The sequence below is a fragment of the Rhipicephalus microplus genome, chromosome 2, assembly GCF_043290135.1.
Source record: "Rhipicephalus microplus isolate Deutch F79 chromosome 2, USDA_Rmic, whole genome shotgun sequence".
Lineage (NCBI taxonomy): Eukaryota > Metazoa > Arthropoda > Arachnida > Ixodida > Ixodidae > Rhipicephalus > Rhipicephalus microplus.
Window position 1 is genome coordinate 253,256,677 of NC_134701.1, and position 18,837 is coordinate 253,275,513.

The 18,837-nt window shown below is 42.2% G+C and overlaps 1 protein-coding gene across 1 annotated transcript in view; it reads right to left on the reverse strand.

Moving 5' to 3' along the window:
• LOC119170120 (uncharacterized) overlaps positions 1-18,837 on the reverse strand; it is a 57,342-nt gene that overhangs the window by 35,018 nt on the left and 3,487 nt on the right. Inside the window, exons 4-11 of the mRNA XM_037421173.2 lie at positions 18,709-18,770; positions 17,682-17,730; positions 17,433-17,479; positions 17,311-17,356; positions 15,942-16,029; positions 15,222-15,384; positions 11,429-11,788; positions 1,770-1,893 (exon numbers count right to left, since the gene is read on the reverse strand). Of these exons, the coding sequence (XP_037277070.2) occupies positions 1,770-1,893; positions 11,429-11,788; positions 15,222-15,384; positions 15,942-16,029; positions 17,311-17,356; positions 17,433-17,479; positions 17,682-17,730; positions 18,709-18,770 (939 nt within the window). The remainder of the gene's footprint in view (positions 1-1,769; positions 1,894-11,428; positions 11,789-15,221; positions 15,385-15,941; positions 16,030-17,310; positions 17,357-17,432; positions 17,480-17,681; positions 17,731-18,708; positions 18,771-18,837) is intronic.

The following is an 18,837-nucleotide window of genomic DNA, read 5'->3' on the forward strand; positions in this document are numbered from 1 at the left end:
CTTGCTGAGCAGCTTAGCACTGTAGCTGCTGGGCTATCATAGTAGGTGACGTGCCAAGAGCACATTATTAGAAACATGCAACTAAACATGTCTTTCCTGAATCATCCATACGTCTGGCTCAATGCAGAAGTGCCAGCATCACTGAAAAAGTAAGCTTCCTTATCTCTACATTATCTTCACAACTACAGTTGGCATCTGGAGTTTTCCGCAAGCAATCGTTTATCTGAAATACACAACTTAAAGGGACACTAAAGTCAATTAAGTCAAGTCAGAGTGAAAACCCAATGTAGTACAATGTCTAAAACAACAATATTATCAACAGCAGTGCCATGCTTACCAAGATATTAATGTAAATGCACGAGAACACATGCACCCCGAGTAGGACATTCGCAAAATGATCTCGATGACATTAGACTTACCGCCTACAATTAATCACTAGTAATCAGACTAGCTGCACTAAATAAACAACCTTCCGTGCATCAAAGAACATAATAAAATGCTGCTTGTTCTTTTCTGTTTGATTCACGAAAAAAAGAACAGCCAGACGTTACCATAGGAAATGGCGTGAGTGGTTCAAAAGTTCAATTTTCGCCTGGCTAAACTGGACAGGTCGTGCCATCTAACGGGACCCAGTAGAACCAAGCACACCTGCCATCTTGGAGGCCATGGCAGAATATTGTTCAATGGCTGTTGTTGCTGCTGTAGCTTTCGCTACTTTCGTTCTGCTGCTACTAGTGTCGGGGGCCACGCTGTAAAGCCGGGCAGCGTTGTATTGTGCACGGCAACAGTGACGTGAAAGGTTCCACTTCAGGTGGGTAATTTGATGTGGGCTAACGCAATGCGGACCATTAAAACATGGTTTTATTTCAAAATAAGCACTTTTTTGGCACAAAACTAGCATTATGAGGTTTCTAGACTGCCATTTCAGCAATCAACCTCGAGGTTACAGTCCCTTTAAACTTACTGCTGGATTGTCTTCTCTACTCAGACCCGACTAAGCATTGCAGCTACCGCCCATGGGTGCAATCTCTATGCTGGAAGTAGATCACAGAACGCTGCCTTTGTTCCACTGCCAAGCCAAATGAGTTGAATGTGGCATTGTATTCACTTGGTTTCTTTGTAATGTCGCAGCAGTGCGAGCTACATGCTAACTTCAAAAATGTGAAGCCAGATCTCTTCGATGGTTGAGTACATACGAAATATTCGTGGAAGATATCGCAAGCTATGCATAGTTAAAACTGTCATATATGTGAAGTATAGATGAATTGCCCCCCTCTTTTTTTATATTTAATGCAAGTGCCCTGAGGAACTGTCATTGCATATAGGGTGATGCAAAAACAATAAATGAAAGAACAATATGAATAGGAGGCAATAAAAAGACAATACAAAAAGAAAAAAATCTAGAGCTTTGACAATGACAATGGCATGAGTGCAGTTTATGTCACGCACACCTGGTGACAAGCAAAATAAAAATATTAAGTATATGTAAAAATTTACTATACTAATATACTATTTGAAAAGACAATATGACTGAGGACAATTATATTATCTCACGATTTATAACTTTGAAACCTCCTCATGCATATCTACCTACATATCTACAATATCTGCATATCTACCCTTTTGATGTGACTAATCAAGATTGATTGATTGATTGAATAGACAGGAATTTCCTGAATGCAAGTGCTAGGTGGTCATTGGTGCCACACATGTAAACAGCACCACTACAAGCAGAACAAAATTAAGGCAAGGCCAACAACTTCACTTACTGCGCGCGCAGATGGAGCGGTGCTTGTAGAATACAGTGTCGACAAAGAACCGCTTCGGGCAGTGGGGGCACTTGAGGGGTGCATTGCTAATGTGCTTGCGTCTCAAGTGGACCTGCAAGGCTGCCTGTAAAAAGTGTGCCTTTTCACCTCATGAATCTGTTCTAAAGCATATGAAACACATCGCAATGATGGCCTAATGCAACAGGCCCACAATGACAGGCACTTAATTAGTATTGTGTGCATTTAGTGGTGTTCAATACTATTTATCAAAAAAAAAGCAGTTTACTAATAATATGTACAGTGGTGACGGTTTGAAAGGCCCAGCCTTAGTCTAACAGATTGATGGTTTTGCAAACGTGCAAAAACTGCTAGCATAGCAAAAAAAAAAGCACAAACTCTTTATGATTGGCTTATTAAGAAGAATATTGAAATGAGCAACAGCTCAGGAGGTACAGAGCAAAGCATCATGTCACAATAAATGGCAGACTGCAGCCAAAAGTCTCCCAAGTGACAGTGTACAATGATAACCCTATGAAGCCAAAGAAAGCATAGCATACACTATTCATTGATATTATTCGTTAGAGTAATAATTATGAGACAATGTAAAGTGAAAGTAAACATGAAAGTAGACGGAAAAAAAAATTGCCAACACTGGAAACTGAACCCATAACCTCTGCAACTAGAAATTAGACCTTCCAGATCACACGAGTTCAGTCCTTGCGAGCGGCAAGCTGTCTTTCGGTCCACTTTACTGTCATCACGTTTATATCACTGTCATTACAGTACAATTAATGCTCCCTATACTTTCGTTGGGTTCACTAGATGCTGGTTTTCATTAAAGGGGTACTGACACCTTCTTTCAGAGCAGTGCTTGCTCTGCCATACAAATCTCTTGTACACAGAGACGGCTCTCACAAGTGTGACGCTCGGCAAATGGTGATAAGGTATTTTATTTTGATATTAAAGTCAATTTGTTCATAGCACACCTACTGACATCGACACAAATTTGACGTCAGGATACAGTACTAATCCTGGTGACTTCACGCAGCAGTCTGGCTAGTTGTGATTACATTAAGCACCAAAACAAAAAAAAATTTAGATTCCACGTTTCCATTTCGATCATGCGGTTACTGTCATTCAGCGTACTTGTGAAGCAAACTAGCAGAGTCTGGAATAGTGTACGTGCATTGCGAGTACACGATATACACTGTTATACCTGGGAGTCCACACCGAACGTCAATGCCTCTGCAAAGGCAGTCTATGTCAAGGCCAGCAATAGAGCCCGCCTGACACGATTGACTCAACGACACCATCAAGCGGCGACGCCGGTCTGTCACGCAACGCACAGCGAGCTCCCTTAGCCCACGAGCCCGTTGAAGCAATCGGCGCCTTCCAGTCTGGCGAGTCTTACGCAATGCGTGGGAACGTCACTCGTCCTTGGCTACAACCACGTGCAGCGGCTCCCGATTTGATGAGCATGACGCGGCCCAGCGGCGGGCCCCATTGGAGGATTCTGACATCACGGCCAGCGGCGCTTCTAGTTGGACGTTTGGTGACTCAAAGGATCCACCCGGTGCCTATAAAGAAAGCCCTGTGGCGCGTTGCCAGCAGTAGACCTATGCGTCAGTGAAGCCTCTCGATGCTTCGAGCCCTTTCGCAATTGGCGTGCCTGGTGTCCTTGGCAGCGGCGAGTTTCGTGGCTCCCTCCGTAACCTCATCGGCAAAGCGCTTCGTAACAGAGAGAGAAACTGACGGATGCGTGCGAGAAGACATCTCGGCTCTTCGAGTCTCTAGGCTGTCGGCCCCAGTGCCGAATTTGTAATGCCTCTATTTCTACGCTGTACATAAACCTTGCCTTAACTCGCCGTCGTCTCGTCCGCTCGTCTATCAGCTCTGCGCAGAAGCAGTCAAGAGCTGAGAAACCCGTGTATTGCAGATAACGTGTGCAAATGATCTATCTAAAATTGTCTGAACAATGATGTTTGATTTTTCAAGAATTGGCCAAGCTTGGCATGAGTACAATGATTTAGTTGTTATTCATTGCAACATTCCAAGTGCGCGAAAACACTAAGACCAATTTTGAGCTCATCTGTCGCATCACTCATTTATGTACGACGTTATTGTTCTTACCGAAACATGATTGAAAGAAGGAGAATCTGCACATATTCCAGGATACACATCATTATTGCTACCTAGGAAGAGCACTTCGCGTGGTGGTGGCATTGCTTTGTTCTTTAAAAAAAGCATCGATTACCAGTGCATGCCCAACCACTGTATAAGCCAACCAGAATGTGAAGCCATGTTTGTGCATTTGCAATGTGGCGTAATACTCGGAGCTATTTATCGCCCGCCTACCTCTTCTGTAGCAACCTTCATTTCTTAACTATGGAAACTGTCATAGACCCTTTGTCAGCCCACAACCTCCCGCTGCTTATATTTGGTGACTTCAATATCAATCTCCTCAAATGTGAACATCGTGACTACGTATTGATGCTCCAGTCGTATAATCAAGTAAATGTTATCAACGCCCCTACACGAATAAGTGACGACTGTTCATCACTTATAGATCACATAATTTGTGGAACTGATATGAATGTTTTTGCCGGAGTGTATGACGCCAATATTGCTGATCACTGCCCCACTTTTTTGTTTATGCCTAATGCTAATCTCCAACCTTTGTGTCATAATTACCCAAAACGAGTTAGGCAGACAAATTATGCTGTAATACGCAAATTACTTGAGTGTACAGATTTTGAGGTCTTGTACCACACCAATGTTCACACTGAATGGGAAAAGTTTATCTGTCATATAATAGATGTAATTAGCCAATTAACACAAGAATACACAGGCCGCAGGCACAAGGAAGCAATATGTCCTGGTGTGACAAGGGACATTCTGAATACTATAAAGAAAAAAGATGCATATTTCACTAGATGGAAACAATACAAAACAAATGAATACTACAAAAAGCAGTTTAAATACTTCAGAAACAAGTCAGTCGGAATGCTAAGGAAAGATAAAAAGCAGTATTACAGTGCTAGATTAGTACAACAGAGCGGCGATGTCAAGCAGGTATGGAAGCTAGTGCATGAAGTTACGGGAATAGGCATGAAAAAGTATAATGCTTCTGATAACCCTACAACAAGAACTGCTGATAGCTTCAATACATTTTTTACCAATATTGGTAACAACTATTCATCTCAGTCTCAAGCAGCTTTTCTACATTCTTACGATAAGAAAGTATTTGGTGAAGACTTCCAGCTTACAAGCGTAACCGCTGAGAAAATTCAGTCAGAAATTCTCAAGCTTCCTTGCAATAAAGCCGTCGGGCATGATGGCATCACTGCAAAGGTGCTGAAGGAAAACGCAGACTTTCTTTCGGACCCTCTTTCCCACATCATGAATAACTGCCTTCAAAATGGAACTTACCCAAAGATACTAAAGATCGCGATAGTACCTATCTACAAATCCGGGGACCGAGAAAATTCGAGTAGTTATCGTCCAATCTCGGTGCTCAGCATTGTGAACACGCTTTTTGAAAAAATAATAAAGTCCCGTTTCTGCTGCTTTCTAAGCTCAAATGACATAATCTGTGCCTAACAACATGGTTTCATCACAAATAAGTCCATGACCACAGCTGTTTTTACTGGAGCGCAGTTCGTCAAATCAGCACTTCATGATAATGAAATTGGCATCAGCATTTTTCTGGATATAAAAAAAAATCATTCGATACGGTTTCCCCTTCCATACTACTAAAGAAATTGAAATTTTATTATGGTTTTACCGACAAGACAGTTCAGTTTATTTCTAGTTGTCTGGCAGGTAGAAGACAATGTGTTGTGCTTGATCGCATAACCAAAGACTTTAGAAAAATAACATGTGGAATACCCCAGGGAATCGTGCTAGGCCCTATGTTATTTTCGTTAAAAATAAATTACCTACTGTCAGTTCTATCATGCAAAACCATTATGTACACTGATGACACCGCATTACTTTTTTTGAGGTAACTCTCTCTGTGTGCTAAAAAAACAAGTCACGGCAGAGTTATCACATATTTCCACATGGTTCGCCTGCAACAAGGTGCATTAAATATAGCCAAAACCAAGTACGTTATATTTCATTCCAGGAGAAAAAAATCTAGATTATAGCCATCTGCACCTGGAAATTAACAACTCACCCATTGAGCAAGTTTCCACGTTTAAATAATTGGGGGTTCAAATCGACGAGAACATGAATTGGAAAGATGGGGTTAATTACATATCCAAAAAGCTCGCTTTCACATGCTTCACGCTCATTAAAGCCAAATGTTACTTTCCCTACAACGTGCTTCGATCATTATACTTCTCTATATTCCGCTCTAAAATTGGTTATTGTAGCGAGATATGAGGCTTTACTTATCCAACGTACATCGAACCAATCGTACGGTTACAAAAACGCACTCTACGAATTATTACGTCTTCTACCACAAGATCGGACCTGTCTTCCTCTACTCAGATACTGCCTTTCACGTCTCAGCGAAATTATAAAACCGCGATATTGATAAATTCAATCATTAACACCAACTTTCCACAGCATGTCAATACATTTTCTGCACTTACCCGTAACACAAGACATGCAGTCAATGGCAACTTTAACCTTCCGAATTGTAGGAATGTACTATATGACCAATGATTAATTCAGTTCACTGGTGCTAAAACCTGGAACACAATTCCAATTGAAGTTAAACTTGCCCGCAAATTTAATTTGACTTGCAAAATATATTTTGTCAATCAGTTGTGTTCTTGACCACAGTGAAGATCACGTTCATAATTTTATGTGCAAAGCTCCTTAAAGCAGCACCCGCTCGTTCGTCGTCGTAGTGCGTAGCCAGTCGTACGCTTTGACCTGCAAGGTGGTGCTGCTAGGAGATTTCTTCTGTGCGTTGTTGAACAGTAAAAAATTCGCAGCATGCACATTAGCTAAAAGCCGAATTCTCCGGTCTCTCATTCCCAATTAGCAGCCATTGGCATGTACATTGAGCACTATCTGACAAGAAAGGGTTGCTAGGTTATACTCGCTGGGCGTAATCTCCTTGATTTTCAAAAGGTTTAGCGAGCGTTGGGCCGCAGTGCCATGAATACAGTGAACTAGTATATACCATGAACTCGAAGTGGTTAAAGGTGGGAAGTAGACACGAAGCGCAAGCCGTAAGAAAGTGTGCTTGTTCCACCTGTCATTTAGTCTTTGGAATGTCCGCTGGATGGCGGTGCTTCCATATGCAGAATATATGATTAAAAGATGCGAGATGGTGGTACTTGGAGTGTTGACTGGATGGACGAACGGACACACAGACAGATGCATGGACGGACGTACAGATGGCTGCACGGATGGATGGATGCATGGACGGACGCACGGATGAACCTGTGGATGCACGAACAGATGCATACACGGGCGGGCAAATGGACGCACGGACGGTCACGCAGACGGACGCATATATGATGAAAAGATGTGAGATGGTGGTACTTGGAGTGTTGACTAGATGGACAAACGGACACACAGACAGATGCATGGACGGACGCAGGGGTGGATGAATGGACGAATGCAGGGACGGACACACAGATGGACATGCAGACGCACGAACAGATGCACGCACGGACGGGCGGATGGACGCACGGATGGTCACACAGATGGACGCATGGACGGACGGAAGCAAGAACGAATGGACAAACAGATGCTTCGTCCCATTCTCCATTATTCACCCCGTGGATATGTTGCTATTTTTTTTTAATGTCTCAGGTACATATCTCTCTCTTGTTTTTTCTTCTTTGTTCTGATGCAAGTTCAACTGTAATTATCCTTCAACGCAGCGTTATGCGAACATTCCGCCCATTCCTTACGGATGCACCGTCTTTCATACTTTCTACACAATATGTGCCATTAGTCCTTCTTTATTGCTCATGTACTTAGGACTTAGCAGCAATTTCATGTTTATTGTCATGTGCATTGCATTATATATACCTTTGAAGCTACTCAATCATTGAACTTGTATAAAGATTCATAATCATATCATGTGCTCCTCTGCTCGTGACATGTAAAAAATATTCATGTATTAGAATGCACCAGTAACTAGCCACACAGTCTAATGGTCCAAATACTTTGTAACCACTTTTGCATTAAGTTCATTGAATAAACACTGATTGATCTCTGTAAAAAAAAAATGTTGTCGACCCCTGCCCCGACAGTTGCCACATGCGGCGCACAGCAGACAAAGCAGATGATCGAAGCAACACGTGAATGAGGATATGTCACGAAAACTTGTGCATGCACATACTACCACCTGGTGGTGCTGCTCATGCCATGTGATGACATCACAATACAGTAAAAACTAAAACTATTTTTAAAAACATGCTGTAATTAATATTTCAAGGAGCCTGACACTTACCAGTACATTTCCAATGTTCTATGGAGCTTGGCCTATCATTTGATGCAAAAAAAATAATAGGTGCGAAATTCGCGTCGATACCCCTTTAAGGTAGTGTAACAAAGAAATGAGCCCACGTGAATTCCCTCCCTCATGCAGTAGAGATAGTAGTGCTAGTAGAACTAGTAGTAATAGTAGCAGTAGTAGGCATCATGCTGTGATCGCATAACCAGAGAGGGGAGTGAATAAAGAAACAAGCAAAAGCAAATGATAATGATGATGATGCTTTTCTTCAAGTATATAAATGATGAGGTCAATGGTTATTTACAGCTTTGCGAATGGCAAAATTTTGGGTGCAAAGCGAATTGGAATACTGAATGTGCGTGTGAATCGAAGCGAACATGTTTCAAATACTTTGAAGTGGATTTGCAGAAAAAAAATTGCGAAGAATTCCTAAGCACACATTTTTGAGATAACTGCATAAATTGTTTCTTTTGACTAGGTTGATAAAGTGCTGGCAGGGTGGTGTTTTGTAAATGTCTTATCAAGAATGAGGCAATGCGGTGGCCGAATTGTATTTATGAGCCTGATTTGGTCTGACAAGTGTTGCTGACAATACTTCGCACGTGAAAGGTAAAGACAGTATTTCCTCAACCTCTCCTCCTATTTCAACTTTGTGTTCCAAATCTGCATCATAGATGTCAATGCATAAGAACATCTGAAATTTTGGAGCTTTGGCATCCAATTTTCCAGACTTACTGCCCGAATTTCAGGTCCAAAATTGCATCAATTGAGCCCCCGCCTTCGCCACTTCTTTCATCTCCATGTTGGAACTTGCATTTTTTTGAGTCAATACATTCGCGACCGTAGCAGAGCCTGAAAGGCAGCTTTGCCGTAATATGAGAGTAATGAAGTGGAGCATACTTAAAATTTGAAGGGACCACTTCTAATCAGGGGCTGAGTGGATTTTCTTTGGTAAATTTGAATACAGTGGGCTCCCAATATACGAAACTCGCTTAAACGAAAATGTCTCATTAAAGGAACTAAATGGGCTCATATGGATGGATTTCTATGTGTTACGCAGTAAAATTCATCGGTTAATTGAAATAATGCATATTGGTCACCTACGGTGAAACGGCACAAACTCTAAATACAGCATAGATTCGCTCAGGCCAAAGGTAGTCTCACAACCATGACAACAGCTCGAGACAAGCAAATTCAGTAGCCATTCTCGCTTGTGGTGGCTGTGGGAGCAGAGTCGGTGAGTCAGTTGTGTGTTAGGCCTATTTGTGCGGCTAAGTGAGGTAGATTACGGTGTTATTTCAGCCTGATGGAAAGGAAGCGGCCGCACCATGCATTCTTGCTTGAAAAAAGGCTGCGAATTCTTTAGGAGCTCGATCGAAGTGGCCTGCCCAAGATGGAGGTGGCGAAAAAAATACAAGATCCCGAAATGCCTTATGAACAACTCGAAAAAGTTATTTTTCTGTGGTTCAAGCGTGCACGGAGTCTCAATTTGCCCATTTCTCAAGCATAAAGCTCGAGATATCGCCATGCAAATGGGTGTTAAGAACTTTGTCCTAAACGACGGATGGCTCAGCCACTTCAAAACACACCAAGGCCTAGTCTTCAAAGCAATCTCAGGTGAGAGTGCTGCAGTCAACAGGGACATTTGCATGAACTGGCAACAGGCGCAGCTTAAAAAAATTTTGATGAGCTTTAAATCACGAGACGTCTTCAGTGTGGACGAGATTGGTTTTTTTTGTAAGGCGCTTCCATCAAAGACTCTCACCTTCAAAGGCGAAGCCTGTAGTAGAGGAAAATGCAGTAAAGATCGCATCACTGTGCTAGTGGGGGCAAACATGGCAGGAGATGAGAAATTGATGCTGTAGAGAAAAATCAAGGCACCCACGTTGTTTCAAAGGCGTTCGACACCTTCCCGTTGCGTACCATGCGAACGAAAGAGGGTGTATGACCATGGCTATTTTCGAAAACTGGCTACGGGAGGAAGACGCAAGATTTACGAGGCAAGGTATGAAGGTTGTCTTCATCGTGGATAATTGCCCAACCCACAATCAGGTTGAAAGACTCCAAGCCATCACTCTGGAGCTCTTGCCAGCCAATGCAACAGCAGTGATCCAGCCACCGGATCAAGGGGTTATTCAGAAAATTAAAATTCATTACCGCAGACAATTTTGCTACATCGAATGCTGCTTTGTGCAGACAGCGGGAAATGCTACAGCATAGATTTATTGGCAGCCATCCACATTTTGGCTTGTGCCTGGAAGCAAGTGAAGGCAACAACAATACACAGATGCTTTCACCATGCTTTCACCACCGCAAGAAAGCAGTACCTGATGAAGAAGAAAGCCCTGCTGATGCCGACATTGAGGCACTATTCAGTGAGGTCGTAACCTCTGCCCCTTTCACGCTGCAGGACTACGAATCAATTGATGAAAATGTTCGTACCTGTCGTCAAGATACTGTTGAGAAAATGATTGCCGATGTGCAAGATGAGGATCAACCTTCCAGCGATGAATGTGATGACAATATCGCTAGTGCAGTGAGCCACCAGACCGATCAGCTAAAGAGACTGTTGAACTTTTGCAGCGCTATTCTGAGCATGAAGCTTGTCCAGAATTTCTGGCTAGTTTGTCAGGCATAGGTGTGTACTTTATGAAAAAACAACTCAAGCTTGCCAAACAAACAACCCTTCACTCCTTCTTTTCTCCTACTCATCCTCATGAGTAAGGTAAGGTTTGTGCAATTTGAATAAAGGTTTTGATTCACTAAATAAGTGTATTTTGCTTAAATGAAACTTCTGATAAATGGAACAGTTTTATGGATTTCCTTCGAGTTTCGTTTAAGAGGAGTCGACTGTAGTAAAGTTCCAGCGTGAATAGAATAGCAAACACTATGAGAAAAATATAAAATTCTGAATATTCACACATCCCTAATTACAAGCATTAACAGGCTTACAGGGTAAGAACAAGAAAGATGCAGATAGCAACTAGTACTCCAAATAATGATGAGTCACATTTGTAACGACTCTGACAGTTTTCATAGTGTGGAACTGGCTGAATTTTTTTTCTCTCCCTTATTTCCCCTTTCATTGTGTGACAAAGCTGTGATGGGCGTGACAGCAGCAGATAACTACAGCACCTAAATCAGCTGCTGTTGTGAGCTCATAGCAGTTTACTGTAAAGAAACTCCAGGCAAACATCACAGCCAGAATCAAAGAAGTGAACACAGTGGCACATACCTGAGAAAAGCAAAAGCGGGGGCAGTGCGGGCAAGGCAATCGATTCCGACGAGCACGAACTTCTCCCAGCAGCTGAAGCCCGCTTCCAGCTTGTTTCGGAGACACGATGACTTGCACACTTGAAGGATCATCCATCGTGACATCAACGGTATTGGTCGTCGCCTCGACACAGCTTTTTGTGCAATCCTGAAGACTTTCGGCAATGACGTTGGAAATCGTTGTGTCAATAGCAACAGTTTGAGGGTCCAGCGCCACAATGGGTTCAAAAAATGCGGCCGGAAGCACGTCAAGTCGTCGCACCGGTTCAGGCCCAGAGGTTGGGCTGCATGCGTTCCTTTGCACGTGCCTGTTACATAGATCCTTTTGTCATGGGGGTGAGAGGAGACAGAAAATTTGAAGATGAATACTTGATGCAAGCACGGACACAAAGTTGCGAACCATCCATTACATAAGTACTAATATGTTGCCACTGTCGCATTGCACAAAAGCAGATGTCATAAAGATGTGCAAAATAAAACAGAACAATCTCTGGTACTTTACTACATAAAATCACAATCTGGTTATGAACTCAGAGCAATAAATTCCACAGGAAGGAGTTAAATAATGAGCAGTAGTATAAGTATGGCGAAACCGACATTGTGACAAATCCGCAAGGAAAGTACTTCACGTTATCAGAGTAGCGATGCTGTCAGTTGTTGCCCTGATGATAACAGGTTCAAAGTGTTGGCTATGGCAACATCCACAGTTCAAAAAACTTCTCATCTGATAATAAGGCATGCCACAATGGGGAAATTATGATTAATTTTGATTGCCCATGATCCCTTGAAAAATGTTCATGTCTAAGTAGTACATCAGCGTTTTCCCATTTCACCTCCATCAAAATGCTGCAGCCACAGCCAAGATTGAAACAATTATCTAAAGCTCTGTACTTACCGAAAACACTTGGTTACTGCACCAGGTGAAAACTCATAAATTAGAGCCACATTATCTTTTGATAGCTAAGGTCAGACTAATGCGAGACATGGTGGCTGATGTCAAAAAGCACTCATACAAAAAGAAGCTGAAGCCGTAGTAGCATCCTAAATGACTGGCTAGAATGCCCTCTAGCACAATCTGCAATGCATTAACGGATGTCAGCATTTTGACGTATACATGTACAGTAGAACTACAGCAAAACCCACCAGTAAAACTATACAGCCTGTCATCAGTTCACAAGGCTATGAGGAGGACTACAGCTCTTGGGAAATTTATATGAAGATTAGTCACGTGAAAACTTGGGCGAGTTGGTGAGTTTGTTTATCTTTCTTTTTGTCCTTGTCTCGGTATTATCTCTGTGGTTCATTACATGTGAAGATTTTCTAATATTATTTACTTCCATTTTTTTTTTCTTCTCTTTTCTTTCTTCGATGTAAAGTAATTGGCAAGCTTCCCTTTCCTTATTATTATTTAATGTGCTTTTCTCACAAATTTCAACATATTTTCGTACTGTTTCATTCCATTCATAATGTAATAGTGCAATATACCAGGTATCCCTGCTATCTTGAGCAAAGGATTAAAGAATACAACATTAAAGCCAGGCAAGTGAAATCAGTTGCATATTGCTGATAACCACCTTGGGCACTACACACAATTTTATGTTTTTTAATCAATTTGTTAATCAGAATGATTCAACTAAGTCGCTTAATATTCACCTTAGGCAAGCAACAGGAGTTGCAAAATTCGAGAGCATCTTCAGAAACCTCCATTGCATTATTTGTTGTAAAGGAAGTTTCAGCTAAATCATTTTTTTTTCCAAGCTGCGAAGAAAGCCTACAAAATACAAAAAAGACCAAATGACTAGCGCATTCCCGCGTCAGCCGTGGTTTAAGCGAATGAAGTCAGCTGCAGCGGCAACGTATTTGTTGCAGAGGTAGATTGTTAAGTTCGTGGTGGTTTCTCAACCCGTTTCCAGCCAGTTGGCACACGTGACGGTGAAACTTGTAGCCAACGCTGGCCGTAGTACACAAGGAGGCTGCCAGCAATATGTAACTTATTTCACTTGCTGCTTTTAATGCAGTCAAATTTTGCTGCAACGACATTGACTGGACATGCAAAAAAATTTAAGTGTACTAAATTGGAATTGCAACAAAATTGACTGAATACGCGGACACTTTTTTAGAGCTAAAGCTTCTGTGAGATCTCAAGGAGGGTCGTCTTTGGTGCCTAAGCTGTCCACCACCGCCGCCGGTGTCCGTAGCCACTATCCCTCGAAATTGAAAATATGGCATATCCAAGAAGTGAAAGATGATGAGCGAGCGAAGCAGTGGGATTGTTCAGCGTTACCGTAAATCACCCCTGACATTGACCACTCAGGCACATACTAAATGAGTGCCAAGCGATGTGCAGTTATATACAGTGTTTATAAGTCATAACTGGTAGGTTTTGTTGAGCTGCAGATTTCGTTTTGCCTTCATTATCGCTGCTTTGTAGTATCGTATCTAGCCAGAGGTGGCAAATACGAGGTCTGGTAACATTCCCCTGCTGGTTGTTGGGTGTTTCCGGTCATACAAAATGCATCATACAGCATATTCAGACGTCATCTATTGCACAAGCCAGCTGTTGTTTGAGATCATCAATGTCATCATCTTCATCATCGCTATCGTTATGGCATATAATGGGTACCTTGCATGTGCTGTGTCGTGACGGCAGAAAGAGAATGTGTGATCTAGAACACGCTTGTTCTGCATCGTCATCGGCAGCGACAGTGCACAATGCCGGCGCACAATACCAACGAACAAGGCTCGATCTTATGTAGCTTCGCTCCTAAAAAACTAAGTAAATAAAAAAACACCAAGGACATAATGAGACCCGAACCCATGTCCCCTGTATGCCAGCCCAGTATTCTACCACTGAGCCACGCTGGTGCTTGAAACTCTGTTGCAAACTGACCGAGGCAGGCTTCACATTGCCTGGTAAATGAAGCAGTTACCAGTGCTGTTTACCCGTAATTAAGAAGCATGTGTTATCTGCACAAACATATAATTCTTTGGGCTTTATACTCAAGACCATAATATGATTGCAAGGGGCGTTGTAGCGAAGGGCTCTGGAAATTTCGACCCTCTGTGTGTTCTTAAATGTGCACCTAAATCTAAGTACACAGGACTCAATACTCCGTTTCATACATGAGGTGCAACGCTGTGGAAGCTATGCAAAAAAGTTCGGCCAGAAAACGTATAACTTCGCACGCTTCTTGATCGCTCACGTGACAGCCGATTAGTGCCGGTGCACCCTCGTGCTTCTTTGTGCACCCCTTTGGCGCGTCTGGCAAACAGAAGAAAGAAGGGCTAGCACAAAAAAGAGTGGGTACCGAACGACGCTGTGGTGTCCTATCCTGCACTGAAACTGAAAGTCCAGGTGGCCGCGATCGTGTCGTACCCACAGTAGAGAACCTGTACGTGACCTCACGGGGATATAACTAAGATATACAGCTACATAATAACAGACGTACCACGGCGTTTTGTTTGTAAGGAGCATAATATCTTCAATTACTTTTCACTCCAATAACAAAAGACAAATTGAATTTTCGGTGGTAAGGGCATCGAACTACTTTTTGTTGCAAATGCATCGACTGCAAGAAGTCTCGCTAGCTTCCACAGCGTTGCACCTGATGTATGAAACTCCATCTGAATGCTTCCATGGCAGCCGGGATTCGATCCTGTGACCTTTGGGTCAGCAGTCAAGCAGCGTAGCCACTAGATCACCATGGCAGGCCACAAACAAACATGCAACTTGTCAGTACAGATAGCATCATCACCTTTGAGGAGAAAACCTTCCTGCAGACACTGCAGTGAAAGCCATCTTGAGCATGAAGGCAGAGGTGCTTGAGAAGAGTGGATTCGTTTTTGAAGGCTCGGCGACACACTATGCAGGACTGCCCAAATCCACTATGATTAGCTTCAACGTGTGGTGCGTGATCTCTGCACAAATGAACCATGAAACAAAAATTGGTTCCAGCCTTTTAGGCAACATGACATCCCACCTTCCAAAAGTAACAAAAGAGGAACAAGCTAGCTTAAACTATTGCTATCAGTTTTAAGTACCACTAAAAGTTCACTTTATAGAATACTGAATGATTATGGCAAATTAGTGTTGTGGATGTGATAAGGTATAGGATTGTGGAAGGCCTACCAAAAGAAAAATTTCTCCCAAAGCTTTTTGTGTAATAAATCCAAGTGGACTTTGTTTGTAGCTTTGGGTTATGAGCAAACTGGCTATATCTCTTTCAAAATTAGGTGATTCTGCCAAAGCAACCCTGAGGCTAAGACAGACCCCACAAGAGAGTATGGCTTCAAACTCTGACTATAGCACTTCTACTACATCGATCAATCAAGAATTTTCTCGTGTACTGCACAATGATAGCGCTGCAGTTGCAAAGCTTTGGCAACTATTCAAATGCTTCCTGCATGATTTGAGGTGCCATTGCAATAGAGATATGGAAGTCGAACTTGATTACATGCACACGCATTGGGCCTACCTTGGAGCAGTACTGGCTCCACAGTACTGGCAGTCACAGCAGTCCCAAACCTTCTGAATGGGTGTGATGTCTCCACAGAGCTCAGGTACTGAAAGTATAGTAAAACCATTTCATCGTGACATTACACTGACAAAGCAGAATTGCTTGCAAAGATGTCATATTGGAAGACCGTAGCACAGCAGGAAGATGCACCTCACTATAACAACCCATCAGTGCCTCGTATCCCCTGCACAATGTAGAAAATATATACTAGTACATTCTCGTACGTTCATGCTCTACATCATGTTCAAGCCATCTACCTGAAATCTCTCATGTTGACAAGATAAATGTCCTCTTTTTTGTATAAAATAATATGGCAGCTGTAAATATAACCATCTGCTAATGCTTAGTGGATGCCCGTGCTGATGCTGTAGATCTATTATTTTACCACTGCAATGGCAACCATGCTTCCATGTATTAATGCCAAGAATTCAAACAAAATCCAGCAAGTTGAAGGTGAGCAACACAAGCTGGAGAAAGCAGGCAACTCCAGCAGCCAGTGACGCTCAAGCCTGTCACAAACCTAAAGCCCACGACGTCATGTGCAGTGTGCTGTCTCACAGAATTCAACACGCAAAGTGTGCGTCTGCCATTATTCTCCTAGTGAATTAAGCAGAACTATAAGTGGGCCAGAGGAGACAGTTTTACGAGTGCCAACTATTTCGAGTGTCAACTTATTTCCTCTGTGTTTTTCATCGATGCTTCCCCAAGTTCTTGTGTGACTAAAGCATGTTAACAAAATTGCACTTCCATGAACTTCCAAGGGCGTGCTTGTCAAAGGGACACTGAAGTGAAAAATGCCATTTCACTTATTGGAAAGTTACAATTTCGTAATCACATCATAGATGCTGATGGCGTCTGCTAGGTCATACGCAGTTAATAATCATTAAAAACGAAGCACACCATCTGCTGAGCGGAACAAATTTAACACACCGAGTTTCAGGAGACGTTGCTCAGCCAATGTCACTAAAATGCACAAAATACATTTTGAAAGTTGTGATGTATTGCGTAAAAATTTCAGCACGAAATTTAAGAATGAGACCTTAACCTTCATTTTCTTCTCTATTAATAAATATTTATGGCAAAGTTAACAACATTAGAGTTCAATTTATCAGTCTAGGCCGATTTATTGTTTCAGTTTATTGCCCCTTTAACACTGCTTACAGTACTGCAAGTGCAGGGTTTCCTTTCATTTTCCGATGACACATATGTTTTCTGAATGCCATAGGTCTGGATGCCATAAGAGCACCATAAGTACAAGCAACTTTACCAAGTGATGATGACACAAACTGAATGCAGTAATCAAATGCAGTGCCGTTAAGTTACACACCTTCTCTTTGAATGTGAAGTCTGCGATGTTCCTGCTCCGTCAGCACCTGCAAAAAAAATGCTCTCCTTGTCAACCAATTTCGTTGCACAAACGATATTGCAGCTACAGAACTTCGTACTTACACCAGAGTCAAAAGAATGTCTAAGGTTGCAGGGGAAACTCTCACCACCTGTGCAGAGCAATGAGGAGTCAAGGGTAAGTATTTGAATGGCATCTGTTATATACAGTAATTGCACGTACAGGCTACAACACTAAAGTAGTAAAGTGACCTACGTGAACACGCTTAGCACATTCAAGTTCACCTGTTTTACTAGCAGCGATCAGGCTACTGCACCTTTACACGTCTTCAAGCAAAAAATGATACAGCTCACCATTTTCGTCAGCCTCACGCCTCACATAAATCTTTGCATCACAGAATTCCTGCAAACATCCAAAAATAAAATAATGTCAATTTTCTTTAGTGAAAATTCCAAGTACAGTTGAACCACACTAGACATTTTCTGGCTTTTCTCTTTGCCAGCTACACCTTTCCTAAAGCTACGCCTTCGAGAGATGCCACCACGTCATTGCTAACAATATTAGATAAGCAGCCACGGCTGCCCTGTACACACAACTTACATTTCTTTATTTCAATACTGTCGACCCCAGTTCTGCAGTCATTACAGAGGGCATATTGCAGATGGTATTCATTCATACAGAGCATAGAGTATCATTCTAAGTAACATACGGATTCAATTACACTATTGGTAAACAACAATAAAATACAAGGAACAATGAATTCTCCATACAGTGAAAAACAAGAAAATATTCACACCAAAATTTGTTATACACTGTTAGAAAATATGTATACATGTATCGCATCTGCAATATCATCACTGATTTGTGGGGTTTAACGTCCCAAAACCACTATTTGATTATGAGAGATGCCGTAGTGGAGGGCTCCGGAATTTTTGACCACCTGGGGTTCTTTAACGTGCACCCAAATCTGAGTACACGGGCCTACAACATTTCCGCCTCCATCGGAAGTGCAGCCGCCACAGCCGGGATTTTATCCCGCGACCTGCGGGTCAGCAGCCGAGTACCTTAGCCACTAGACCACCGTGGCAGGGCGCATCTGCAATATCGGCAAACCATCATTACCTATAATTGTGTCAGACAAACTATTTCGCATTTTATTTGTGCTAGGAAAAAAAAGAACAAAAAAGTACTGAAACGAGGGGCATCAATTTCAAAGGCACCAAATTTTCCTGTATGCATGATATCATACTTAACTGAAGCCCTCTGATGATATTGGCATATTTGAGTGCATTAACTTTTAAGCTCCTTTGAAAACGTCGAGAGGTTCTACCACATGATGCATGAAATACGCAAATTTAAAGAAACCGTATACACACTCACCGTGTAAGTCTGGTTGTAACACGTGCGTCTCACAACTGATATTTGTGAATCTGAACTGGCACCTGCGATGACACAAAGTTTTTGTAATGCAAGTCAATGCACCTCTCACAGATTTAATTATTTGCAATA